At 42.2% G+C, this 13,929-nt stretch overlaps 1 protein-coding gene across 1 annotated transcript; it reads left to right on the forward strand.

The window, feature by feature from the left end:
* The first annotated feature begins 6,914 nt into the window (after positions 1-6,914).
* Positions 6,915-10,310, forward strand: ankrd33ab (ankyrin repeat domain 33Ab). The gene is made up of 3 exons (XM_029774090.1): positions 6,915-7,055; positions 8,045-8,185; positions 9,502-10,310. Exons 1-3 carry the CDS (start codon positions 6,935-6,937, stop codon positions 10,308-10,310), a joined length of 1,071 nt encoding a protein of 356 aa, XP_029629950.1. The 5' UTR covers positions 6,915-6,934.
* Positions 10,311-13,929: the final 3,619 nt, after the last annotated feature.

Raw genomic sequence — 13,929 nt, forward strand, 5'->3', positions numbered from 1 at the left:
CTTCTGTACGGGGGAGTTTTGTTAAGAGCCCCGACGCTCGGTCTGAACATTAACTTGTATTGCTTGAGGTATAGTTTTGTTAGCAGAAGGACCTTTATCCTTCTTATTGGCATATTACCTGGTTAAATAAAGGTGAAATAAATAAAGATTTGCAAATTCTGCCAATTCTGTTGAAAAAAGTTTCATAAACGGAAGCAAACGGAACGAAAGGGGGAATAGAAATTCACTTTTGCAACTGTTGGACTAATGATTACTCCCTAGATCAGCTAGATGCAGGCAAGAGTGTGCAAGGAGATATTGAGTGTGTGTGTCACTGTCTGTCACCTTGACTCCTTAAAATTCTCCACATTGTCAACTTTCATTCATAGGCTAGGTTGTAGCAACCTCATTATGGGTACAGGGAAAATGTTTGTATCACGTAGTAGCCCAAACCTATCGATGTTACATTGAGCTGGGTGAATGGAACATGAATGACAGTCATCCAACAGGCTGCAATAGAAATAAGACGGCACTCATTAAAAAAAAGAATCATCCTCCCTCATATTAAATGACACCAACCGCCACTGGTGTACAGTAAGTGTGTATTTTGCATTCATTAAATAATTTATATGTGATATGAAAGTAAAGGGCTTTATGTTTCTAGAAATGTATCGCAATTGAGAAGTTATTCATGTTTACATGGAGTATTTGGCTGTTTTGTCTGCCCGAGCCAGTTTACCTCTGAAAAGAACATACAGTGCATTCAGAAAGTATTCACAATCCTTTACTTTTTCCACATTTTGTTGTGTTAAAGCTTGAAGTAAAAATGTATTTGATTGAGATGTTGTGTCACCGATCCTTACAAAATACCCCATAATGTCAAAAGTGGAATTTGGTTTGTAGAACATTTTAGAAAATAATAAAACATTTAAAGCTGAAATGTCTTGAGTAAATAAGTATTCAACCCCTTTGTTATGGCAAGCCTAAATAAGTGCAGTAGTAAAAATGTGCTTAACAAATCACATAATAAGTTGGACTAAGTTGCATTTCGTGTTCAATAATAGTGGTTAACATGATTTTTGATTGACTACCCCATATCTACACCCCACACATATAACTATCTGTAAGGTCCCTAAATCGACTAGTGAATTTCAAGCACAGATTCAACAAAAAAGAGCACAGAGGTTTTTCAATGCCTCGCAAAGAAGTGCATCGATTGGTAGATGTGTAAAAAAAAAAAAAAATGACACTGAATATCCCTTTGAGCATGGTGAAGTTATTAATTAAGCTTTGGAGGGTGTATCAATAGGGTCAAATCCAACACAACACGTCACTGAGTACCACAGACACAGCTGATTCAAATAACCAACTCATCATTAGGCTTTGATTATTTGAATCAGCTGTGTAGTGCTGATTCAAACACTATGGCAAAAACCAAAATATGCACTCAGTGGGGCCACCAGGACCGAGTTTGGGAAACCCTGCTTTACAGTACACAACTAGACTGAGAGAGAATTAGCTGCTGTTTCTAACTGTTTGGGAAACCCTGCTTTACAGTACACAACTAGACTGAGAGAGAATTAGCTGCTGTTTGTAACTGTTTGGGAAACCCTGCTGTAAAGGGACCAGAGTGCTGTATTGTTTTTAGCTCAGCAGTAGCGCCACTCTGTGGTAACTCTAAGCTGTTCCACTTGTCTGCAAAATCAAACCGACAGACCTGAAGATCCTTGTGGAAATTAAACGATCATGGGAAAAGTATTATGTGCATGTGGATGAGAGTGCCATAAATTGAAATATTTTACACATGTAATATATCAAATCAAGTTATATTTGTCACATGCCCTGAATACTTAACCAACAATGCAGTTTTAAGAAAATACCAACAACATCAAAAAGTAAGAGATAAGAATAACAAATAATATACAGGCCTCTAGCCTCTGAAGGTTCTCTGTACATAAACTTGGACACCCCCTGTCGGTACTGGTAAAAATAAATATGAGAATTGATAGTTAGTCCTAGAAAACAATTTGGCTCCACTGGCATAAACTGCTCTTAGTGAAGCACCATTGTCGCTCATTGCTCTCTGTCTGTTCGAGTGAAAGAGGTGTTGGGAGTGAAAGGGAAAAATGTATTTGGTTCTTTAAAATAAAAATACAAAAATCGGGCTACTTTACATTTTGTATCCATACCATGTGTCCCTATACTAGTACTTTAGTCAAGCCTTATCCCAGTCAAGACCATCCCATTGGTGGAGTTTGACAAACAGTGTGTTTGGTAACAAGGCTGTGTCCCACAGTAAACTCTGACCAGACAGGACCATGTGTAGTTGGATGGAACGAGAAGGTGGAGCGAGTCAATCTGCCAGACATGTGGGACGTCAGAGAAAATAATGAACAGACCAAAAAATATTATGACTGAGGCATCATGGGAAAGGCTGTTGATCAGACTTTGATATTCATATTTACCTTCTCCTTCCTGGCTTCCCTGTCTTCAACTCCACTGGACTGGTCAGTCTGTTCTGACTGCAACTTTTACACACTCCTTTGTAAACACATTTGAGTAGTTTTTAAGCTTCACAAACTATGAATGATACATCAGAACAGGTTCCAAACTAGGGAGCCACGGGATGGTGAGGTAAGTATGACTGTAAGATAAATAACTCTCACTGGTCAGGAGGACAACACAAGGGGGAAGTGTGTTGGTTTGAGGGGAACTTTGGCACCACAGTCATACCTGACTCCTTCAGAAATGATGTCCAATAAGGGAACGGATTAACTGAATGTAAACATTTGTGGAAAACCTTACATAACACTTGTGAGTACACTACATAATTTGCTAACACTGTGTTACAGTAGCTCAGAGAGGACAATATAATGGGAAAAGGGACAGTCAGTTAGTTTTAACGCGTAGGTCTCAATGCATTTGTGGCAATAATCCCCTCCTGAAATCCTCAGTAATTAGGATGAGGTGAGAGAGCATGTGGCTGACCCGAGACACATGATGTCTATGTTAAGACACCTCCTCTGATCCTCATGTCATCAGGCAAACTGTGGGATGGTCAAGGGAAATGCACCGGCGTAGACGGGCATGTGTGGGAAACCTGGATGCACCTGTCACTCACTGTAAAGACACAGGAGAAGAGGTGGACGAGGAAGTGGCTGCTGTAACTTCACACGGTTGTTTGGTGGCGTACCACATATATACACCTGGATACCTTAAGACAAAAACTACAGAGAATACATTTTTGAGCGTTTTGAACATTATCTTCTCAAAAGAGGCAGAGTGTGAAGAAACCTGTTGGATTCTGTAGGTAAGTGCATTCCTCAGGGATGGGTTTTTAAAGATTTTCGAGTAGAAACCGTTTCTACTAGAGACCGTTTTGAAGATTCAGTTGTAGATTATGTGTTATTTATAATGATATGGCCTCCTAGAAATGTACATTCTCTAGTTAACGATAACTGAACAGACCACAAGAAGTTGTTGACTGTATTCTGTCATTGAGTGGCAATGCTTGAAGACACTCGACTGCATTTCAGTCTCTGCTGTGGACATCAAAGACAATGTAAAACAAATCTGATATTATAGATGTTTTTTTTTTTGCAAATAGAGTATCTTTAATCTTGCATAAAAGGATTTGGAACCCCAGGGACTCTGAAACACCTGTCTCCCTGGGTGACAATATGTCCTCAGTGGACCTCTATCTATCTGTTGGTTTCTCAACTAACAGTTTGGCATGATGTGGGGTCACTGGGGTCGCTGAAACACTTGCACTAATGTGATTGGCTCAACTGAACCTCTAGTGTGAGGATACATGTATCAAATAAAACTTTATTTGCCACATGCGCTGAATACAACAAGTGTAGACTTCACCGTGAAATGCTTCCTTACAAGCCCTTAACCAACAGTGCAGTTCAAGAAGAAGAAAATATTTACCAAGTAGGCTAAAATAAAAAGTAATAATAAAAAGTAAAACAACAAGAATAACAATAACGATGCTATATACAGGGGGCACCGGTACCGAGTCAGTGTGCAGGGTTACAGGCTAGTTGAGGTAATCTGTACATGTAGGTGGGGGCGAAGTGGCTATGCATGGGTAGCAAACAAACAGCGAGTAGCAGCAGTGTACAAGAGGGGGGGGTGTCAATGTAAATTGTCCGGTGGCGATTTTTATGAATTGTTCAGCAGTCTAATGGCTTGGGGGTAGAAGTTGTTGAGGAGCCTTTTGGTCCTAGACTTGGCACTCCGGTACCACTTGCCGTGCGGTAGCAGAAAAAGTCTATAACTTGGGTGACTGGAGTTTATGACAATTTTATGGGCTTTCCTTTGACCCCGCCTATTATATAGATCCTGGATGGCCGGAAGCTTGGCCCCAGTGATGTACTGGGCCGTTCGCACTACCCTCTGTAGCGCCTTACGGTCAGATGCCGAGCAGTTGCCATACCAGGCAGTGATTTAACCGGTCAGGATGCTCTCGATGGTGCAACTGTAGAACGTTTTGAGGATCTGTGGGGCCCATGCCAAATCTTTTCAGTCTCCTGAGGGGGAAAATGTTTTGTCATGCCCTTTTCACGACTGTCTTGGTATGTTTGGATCATGATAGTTCGTTGGTGATGTGGACAGCAAGGAACTTGAAACTCTCAACCCGCTCCACTACAGCCCCGTCGATGTTAATGGGGGCCTGTTCGGCCCGCCTACTCCTGTAGTCCACGATCAGCTCCTTTGTCTTGCTCACATTGAAGGAGAGGTTGTTGTCCTGGCACCACACTGCCAATTCTCTGACCTCCTCCCTTTTGGCCGGCTCATCGTTGTCGGTGATCAGGCCTACCACTGCTGTGTCGTCAGCAAACTTAATGATGGTGTCGGAGTCGTGTTTGGCCACGCAGTCGTGGGTGAACAGGGAATAAAGGAGGGGACTAAGTACACACCCCTGAGGGGCCCCAGTGTTAAGGATCAGCGTGGCAGACGTGTTGTTGCCTACTCTTACCACCTGGGGGCGGCCCGTCAGGAAGTCCAGTATCCAGTTGCAGAGGGAGGTGTTTAGACCCAGAGTCCTTAGCTTAGTGATGAGCTTCGTGGGCACTATGGTGTTGAACGCTGAGCTGTAGTCGATGAACAGCATTCTCATATAGGTGTTCCTTTTGTCCAGGTGAGAAAGGGCGGTGTGGAGTGCAGTTGAGATTGTGTCATCTGTTGCTCTGCTGGGGCAGTATGAGAATTGGAGTGGATCTAGAGTGTCCGGGAGGATGCTCTTGATGTGAGGCATCTGTAATGCTTTATGCATCAGTAATAGGTATATCCAAAAACTCAACATCTCTGAGGCTTATCCTCTTAAGAGAAAAACAACAAGAGTAGTTTCAGTGGCCAGGATAACAGAAATGCCTCATACAGGTGTGGCTGGATTTAAAGCCCAAACACGAGCGGCTGAAGTCCCACGTGTGACTCAGGTTATTCTTAATGTGATGTTGCCTGATTTAGCATTGTGTTCAGAAGGGCTTTCAGATGCTGATCCAGTTATTCAACACTGAAGGCACGTTGAGCATGCTCAGCCACGACCGTTCCGTTGCCACACACAGAGATTAAACTGGCAATCTGGGATTCAAACAACAACAAACCGGACATCCCGCCACTTCTTTGGTAAACAGCAAAGCGACGGGACTAGAGAAATGTAACCACTCTCAAAGAGATTAACTTTCATGATCCCTGACAGAGCCTTATGTTACATTATCTTCAGTCAAACTGTCAATCATATCAGAGATGTGTTGTTGATCTACAGATCCTTCTAAGAGCTCCTTGAATGGCTGTTTGCGTGTGCCCATAGAAATAGATTGAGGACTCTTGTGCCCAAAAGCTTGTTTTAGCATGGGCAGTGACATCAAGCACTTTCACCATTTTGAAGTAGTCAACTCGATGGGACTTGCTATGAGTTAAGGAAGGATCAAATAATTCCATCCAGGTCATCAGGAGGGATCAGCCAATGAATTATACTTGTAAGGAAACATTCCATAACTGCAGGTGGCAGTAAATCAACAACCTTGGCTTTATACCTGTTCAAACACACTCCAGGTGGCAATATGCACTCTTTCAGTTTGTTAACCAACTCATAGAAGTAGTAGAAGAAGAAAATTGACTACTTCAAAATGGTGATGGCCTTAATGGTGCTGCCCATGCTCTCACAGACGCCATAATGGGACAGATTCAATGTTGCATCCTCTATCTATCTTTATGGGTGTGCCTCAACTTCAATGCTAACACAATGAACAAACTGGTCTGACCACTGATTTAGTTCCCTAGATCTCTAGGTGTGGGCCCATGCCAGACTGTGTTTCAGTTTCTGACCTTTGACCCTTCTGGTTCTATTCCTCAGAGCTCCAGTTGGGATGTAGACTGAGGGTCCAGTTCCGTCTCTTCCACTCTGCTTTCGGGTCTCTCGGAGCCACAAGATGGCCACCGTGAAGAATTCTGTTTCCGAGGACCCCCTCCTAGGCAAAGGGCCTGACGAGGACGCCTCAGAGGTGTCTTTGTCAGAAAGTGAGTCGGATTCTGGGAGTGTCCTCTCAGATGACTCAGTGCTTCCAGACTACCAGCAGGAAGGTGGTTCACGGGGCACCGCCAACACGCTGTATGAGGCGTGTGCTCGGAACAACACCCTGGCGCTCCGGAAGGTTCTGGAGAGAGGGGTTACCAAAGAGGAGGTCATGAAGGTGGACCACAATGGCTGGGTATGGGTCTCTTGTTATTTCACATTTGGGATGCCTTTTGGTGGTGTATGATCCAGCGTGTCCTGAGGGTTACTAGTTCAAATACCAGGAGCACCGTGCCCTATATAAAGACACTGAATGCTTTCATTAAAGCCATACAGAATTGGTTTTGGATTTAATTGCAGCCTTGAATCCGTTGCGGTGTGATTTTTTAAATATCATTCTAATCCTAATTATTCACCCAATAGACCGGTCTGATGGTGGCGTGCTATAAGGGTTTTTTGGAAATTGTGCAACATCTTCACCACTGTCCCTACCTGGACATAAATCACCAGGACAACGATGGCAACACTGCACTGATGATCGCTTCACAAGCAGGTTAGCCACTCTCACCAGACCTATTACTAAATACTACACAGTAAAACAAGCCTCACTAGCAAGATTTCTAGGTTGTGTCCCAAATGTCACCACCCTTTTTAGAGTACTATACTGAACAAAAATATAAACGCAACATATAAAGTGTTGGTCCCATGTTTCATGAACTGAAATAAAAGATCCCAGAAATGTTCTATACACACAAAAGCTTATTTCTCTCAAATGCTTTGCACAAATTTGTTTACATCCCTGTTAGTGAGCATGTCTCCTTTGCCAAGATAATACATCCACCTGACAGCATGATCATTACACAGGTGCACCTTGTGGTAGGGACAATAAAAAGGCCACTCTAAAATGTGCAATTTTGTCACACAACACAATGCCACAGATGTCTCAAGTTTAGAGGGAGCGTGCAATTGGCATGCTGACTGCAGGAATGTTCACCAGAGCTGTTGCCAGAGAATTTAATATACATTTCTCTACCAACGTCGTTTTAGAGAATTTGGCAGTACGTCCAACCGGCCTCACAACCGCAGACCATGTGTAACAATGCCAGCCCAGGACCTCCACATTCGGCTTCTTCCCCTGCGGGACCATCTGAGACCAGCCACAGCAGTTCGGCATTGTAACCGACTTCAGTGGGCAAATACTCACCTTCTGACTCAGATACTCAGATACTGACTGGTTTTCTGATCCACGTCCCTACCTTTTTTAAAAAGATATCTGTGACCAACAGATGCATATCTGTAATCCCAGTCATGTGAAATCAATAGATTAGGACCTGATTAATTTATTTGACTGATTTCCTTATGTGAACTGAAACTCAGTAAAATATTTGAAATTGTTGCATATTGCATTTATATTTTTGTTCAGCATATTTTAAAAGAAGTGCACTATATAGGGAATAGTGTGCCATTTGTGACAGGCCTTTAATCTTTTCAATGGCATCTTATGATCTCCTAAACCCATTCTCACCCTGTGTCCTTCTCCAGGTCACACCATTACAGTGACCTACATCCTCAACTACTACCCCGGAGCAGACACAGAGATCCGGGACTGCCGTGGCTTCACTGCACTCATCAAAGCTGCCATGCAGGGTCGAGACGATGTGGTGTCTTCCCTCGTCATGGCCGGTGTGTGAGAGGCCTCCTCCACTTCAACACTACTATACACCCTACTGTATACATGAGGGAATGTCTTAGAAGTGTTTAGACAACCAGACAAATAGATGTTAGAAGTACAAAAATGTAATCTACCTACCTGTGTTTACTGAGTATAAGCCTACATTATATGTTTGTGCATATTTCACAATAGCAAATAGCTCACATGTGTGTATTATCAGAGGCACCTCAGTGTTCGTAGTAAACAGGGACAGACTGGCCATCTGGCATTTCTGGCCAATGCCAGATGGGTTGGTCCATTTTTAGCCAAGTAGGCCTGTCTAACTTGGGTTTTTTGCTCAAAATTATAATTATCCTTCTAACATGGGTGCCTCAAGGAAAAAAAATTGCCGATGTGGTGGGCCTCGAGGAAAAAGATGGGCCGGTGGGGGCATCAAGGAAAAAATGGGCTGTTGTGTTATAGATGCCAGGGACGATTTCTGGTCCCAGTCTGCCCCTGGTAGTGACACACAACAGTTGACTGTGTCCACTGCCATCTATTAGGTCCCACTAGGTGAAGTAATTCAATTACTCCAGATTCCAAAGGGCATACCTCTAAGCAGATTTGGAAAAAAGGACCAGAGAAGGAGAGAGGAGGAAGAGATAGTAGTACACACAGAATATTGGGATTACCCTATGCTTTGCTCCCCAGCCAGCAAAGTTGCAATTATGGTCTTAATTAATTTCTGTTCCATTTGGGGCTTGGCATGAACATACTGATTGAAGGCCTAAGGTTATAGGAGGTATGTAGTAATGTAGTTGGGTTGGGATGGATGGATGTACCTGTGGTGTGTCTACCCATGTTTGAGGTCAGCTTTCCCTGGTTGATTGAATGTGTTATTGATGGCTGCCAGGTTTAAAGGATCAATTTGGGGACATCAGCCTACCTTAATTCACTCTGCCATAATCTTTGATTCCTTCATCTTGGTTGCCAGGGGATTATCCAGGGTTATTTAGCTATTTTGGCCTCTGCGGAAGATCAGTAGTATCCAACGGAGTCACAGTCTCTCAATGCCAGTTCACATTTATCAATATTCTGAAAGAGTTGAGGAAAACATGTTCAGCTAGCTGTAGCCTTGACCCCATCAACTGAAATATAATTGACTCTCCCCTCTCTCCATCATAAACCAAGAAGGATCTTTGTTTTCTATTATTCATGTAGCACAAGATCATCATTATGATACTATATTACAGGGCTATATGCAATGTAACATGAATGAAAGTGTTTCAATGGATAAATATTGTGGCCTGAAAGCAATTGTTTTCCTTCTGTGCTATTTCTCTCCCAGGTGCAGACCTAAATGCAGTAGACACCACGAAGCAGAAGTGTGCACGGGACTGGGCCCTAAAGACGGGCCGCTACGAGACGTTGAACCGCCTCCGCCGCCTCAACCTGCGGCCCAGAGCCGAGCAGTTCGCTGAGAGCTACGTCCCCGAGTGGCCAGAGCTGAAGGTGCTGGTGGCCAAGGCCATGGTCAACAAGAGCGCCGGCCAGAAGATCACCCAGCGCATCAAGTCCACCTTCGGCTTCAACTTTCCCCGAGATCCCCAGGAAAACGGGGTCTTGGACCACATGGTGCGTATCACCACCAGCATCCACAGCCCTCTAGTGGCCACCGGCTGCCGTCCCCTCTGCCCCACCAGCCCCCCTGAAGTGGGGAAGAGGCGCCTGGCCGTGCCAGAGCTGGTGAAGAAGCATTCGGAGAAGGAGCTGGGGGAGAGCTCTGTGTGCCACAGCAACGGCTCCATATCCTCCATCATTCCCCACATCCACTCAGCCGAGACCATCGCCACGTCGTGCTGTGTGGACACAGAGCGCAGGGGCAGCATAATCTCTATAGCTTCCACCGGGGTGCGTACCTTCATCCCCAGGCACATGGCCCACAGGAACAGTGTCTTCCCTTCTGGCTGCATCCCAAAGATCCAGATAGTCAAGTCTGGAGAGCCCACACCTAAGAAGGAGAAGAAGAGGAAGAAGCACAAGGGTCATCTGGAGCCACCCATATGGAAGTACAAGGCAGAGAAGCAGGAGAAGAAGAAGGCAGAGAAAGAAAAAGAGAAGAGCAAGAAGGAAAAGAAAGAGAAGAAACAGAAGTGAGGTGTCTAACACTGCCAATTTATTTTAATTCCGCCCACTTCCAATATTTGTTTCCTAGAGTTACACTTAAAACGTTATGCCACGTTCACACTGTGAGCTTAACTGCATCTGAATTCTGAAGTACTGCTCAGTACTAGAAGGGCTGAACTTTTTCCAGATCATTTGGCCAACGCAGTGAAAGTTTTTCTTAAGGCCATATCATTCATACTGCTTTGTAAATATTCCGAAAACTGTTTTAGAAACTTTCTTTGACTTTTAGGGGATGGATGAAACTATTATCCAGGTTCTGCCGATAATACAATGCTGTCTTTTTGTCTTATTGGCATGGGTGTCAATTGAGAAATACGATTTTGCTGTATCTAAAATAAATGTACGACTCAGAGTTTACTGATTTACTATCACAAGGAACTTTCAATTGCCTTTGGTGTCTTTCAACAGTGAAAGAGACAGTCTTCCTAAACCATCATCCTATATGGTAATTTCTCTTTACACATAGACCTACTGTATGTACACGTTTATTGCGGAAAAGGATAGGGTTAGCCCCTTTCTGTAAATTCTCAGAAATTCTAGACACACAAAAACACACGTATACTAGGCCTACACCTCAGGGATAACTTAAATCAAATTACAGTGCTAAAATTATGATTTCTGCAAATGTTTAAAGGCTTATGCAAGTGTGCAAAAATATTGCGATTTGTTGAATGCTTATATAGAAACGAAGGCACTTTGGGTGGTGTTGCAGTTGGACATTTCTGCAGTCTATATTTTTCCAAATTTGGATGCCATTTTCAAACAATAGCTATCTTACTACTGATATAATGAATTGATTTTGTTGATAAATGTGTTGGTCCTTTCATTGTGTAAATATTGTAAATAAACCATAGTGAGATGATGTGATTTTATGAAGAGATTTGATTATGTGCTGTTTACTGTGGTGCAGAAGATATTTTAAGACAACTTGGGACAACTTAAAGGAAAACTCCACCCAAAAACTAACTATCCTTTGGTAATTGTTTCATTAGTCCATTGTTGATATATTCACAAAATGTTTTGCATGTCAGCAATCAAGTTTTCAAGATATGTAACTTCCAAACTAGAAAATCTCAGTCTGAGATGGGGAACGAAGGTAATGGGAAGTTAGTTCTGGCCATACCATCATTAAGTATCTAAACAAAATCTGATGGATGAGCCAGATATAATCATGCGCTGGTGCAAAGTTGGCACCTTTTTATTTTTGTAGGTAAAAAAACAGATTTCACTTAGCCTACGCATTACCTCAAGCCTGCCAGCAGAGAGCGACCTTGTTTCTCTTTTTACATTCCTCATTGCTTTACTAGAGACTTTCTCTTACTTCGTCTGTAAATACGATCAGGTTAAGAGGGCCTAAGTACAATAAGTGAATACAAAACACTTTGAAGATCAGACTGTAATACACAACACTAATGAAAAAATGATACATCAAACACATTGGCTCTTTGGATTCTGCTTCATAGTTCTCTACTAAGAACTCAAACCCTTACATTTCTATTTTTAAAGTCTTGCATTTCAGTCTCACACTCCTATTCATCAGCCATAGTGTGTCTTACAGTTGGTCAGTATGGGGTTGAAGGCAGTGTTTGCTCTCTACCCTTCGCTCTGTGTAGGCTATGTGTAGGCCTCCCACATAAAAACATATTACAGTTTACTATAGAATACTATAGTACTTACTATAGAATTCTATAGTATTCTGTAGTAAACTTTGATAAACTGTAGTATACTGTAGAATACTATACTACACTCTGTAATATCCCTCAATCATGTGTAGTACTTACTATATAGAATGTTGTAGTATACAGTAGAATACTATACTGCACACTGTAGTATCCCTCGATTCTGTAGTGCTTACAATATAATTTTGTAGTATACTACAGAATACTATACTACACACTGTAGTATCCCTTGATCATGTACTGCTTACTTTAGAATGTTGTAGTATACAGTAGAATTCTATACTACACACTGTAGTATCCCTCGATCGTGTAGTGCTTACTATATAATTTTTCAGTATACTGGAGAATATTATTCTCCACATTGTAGTATCTCTATATCATGTAGTGCATACTATAGCATTTTACTACAGTAAAGTCCACAAAAACACTATAGTGAATACTATAGTATAATACAGTCAAGTCCGCAAAAACATTCCAGTAAATACTACAGTAGACTTCCACAAAAACACTACAGTGAATACTATAGTATATAAATATAGAAATACTACAGTATTTAGAGCATAGTATACTATAACATTTTGTCTGCGGTATGGCTGTATATATCTGTACAGTATGTGTGGGATTCAGTGAAATTCAGAGAGATAATACCCCTTCAAAGACTCCACCTGTCTGGTCAGTCTGTCAGTCTGGCAACTGGAAGTTGACGGGGGCCAGGGGCATGCGCCGCCATGATGTGCAGACCAATAACCCTATCAAGGTGGAGGACACACTATATTATGGTCTAGAGCTAATTCAAAAGAGTTCAACCTATAAGCAAATACTTACAAATGTAACTAGTCTATAGTAGGGTCAATAATCATGGATGACTGATTTAATTAAGCAAAGAGATTACAAACTTTATTTCCAGTAAATTGCTGCACTTTTCATTCTTTGATTGCTAGACACATGGAGAGTTATAGAGTAAAAGAGAGCTTCCTTCTATTTAAAAAAAACGAGAGAGCGATAAAGATCACGAGTGCTTCACTGTGTTTGTCATCTAGATTGTAATCGTATTTTGGGTTCCAAGAGGAATGTTGGGAGGATACATACAGCAAGACAGAGTTGCATTGCATTGAACACTATACTGTTCTTTATGACTGCACTAAATAGCCTAATACTGGATACTTTCTATGAAGTGAAAAACGATTTTTGAATGTGTGCAGCAATTGTGTGTGTGTGTGCGTGTCTGTCTGTTTCTGTGTGTGATAGAGAGAGAGAGAGAGAGAGAGAGAGAATAAACTGGATAAAACTAGCATGGGTGACATACGTGAGCAAGGCCACACCCTCTTCTACTGTCAACGCATACATCAACCCAAGGTGGGGCTGAGTGGAAGGACAGTATGAGGTAACTCTGATGCCTCTTCAATGTAACACAATACAATGAGAACGAATTACTGTACTACATCCAGCCTAAAGGCACGTTTCGGTGTCTAGGAGGAAGAGATGTCTAGGAGGAAGGGATGTCTAGGAGGAAGGGATGTCTAGGAGGAAGGGATGTCTAGGAGGAAGGGATGTCTAGGAGGAAAGATGGATTTGGTTTCTGTGTCCTCTTTTCTAAATGTATAGTGTCAATGTCAATACACTCACACTGCTTATTTTTCAGAAATTCAGTAGCATAGTCTGCTAAGGGATGTGGTATAGGTATCAACAACTTTGGTTTTAGACGTGGGAGGGACATAACTTGGTGTGGGGTCTGGGGTCCTCCCATTTTTGGGGACATCTAAAGCAAATTTCCTGCATTTCTACACAATCTATTATGACCCATGGCCCTTCTAGGTAAGAGATCATTATTAAATATGTTTAAGTTATTGATAAGACTAAACTACAGTAGATCAATGATAATTCAATAATCAATATTGTGTAGCACCTTC

This window comes from Salmo trutta, chromosome 14 (genome assembly GCF_901001165.1).
Source record: "Salmo trutta chromosome 14, fSalTru1.1, whole genome shotgun sequence".
Classification (NCBI taxonomy): Eukaryota; Metazoa; Chordata; class Actinopteri; order Salmoniformes; family Salmonidae; genus Salmo; species Salmo trutta.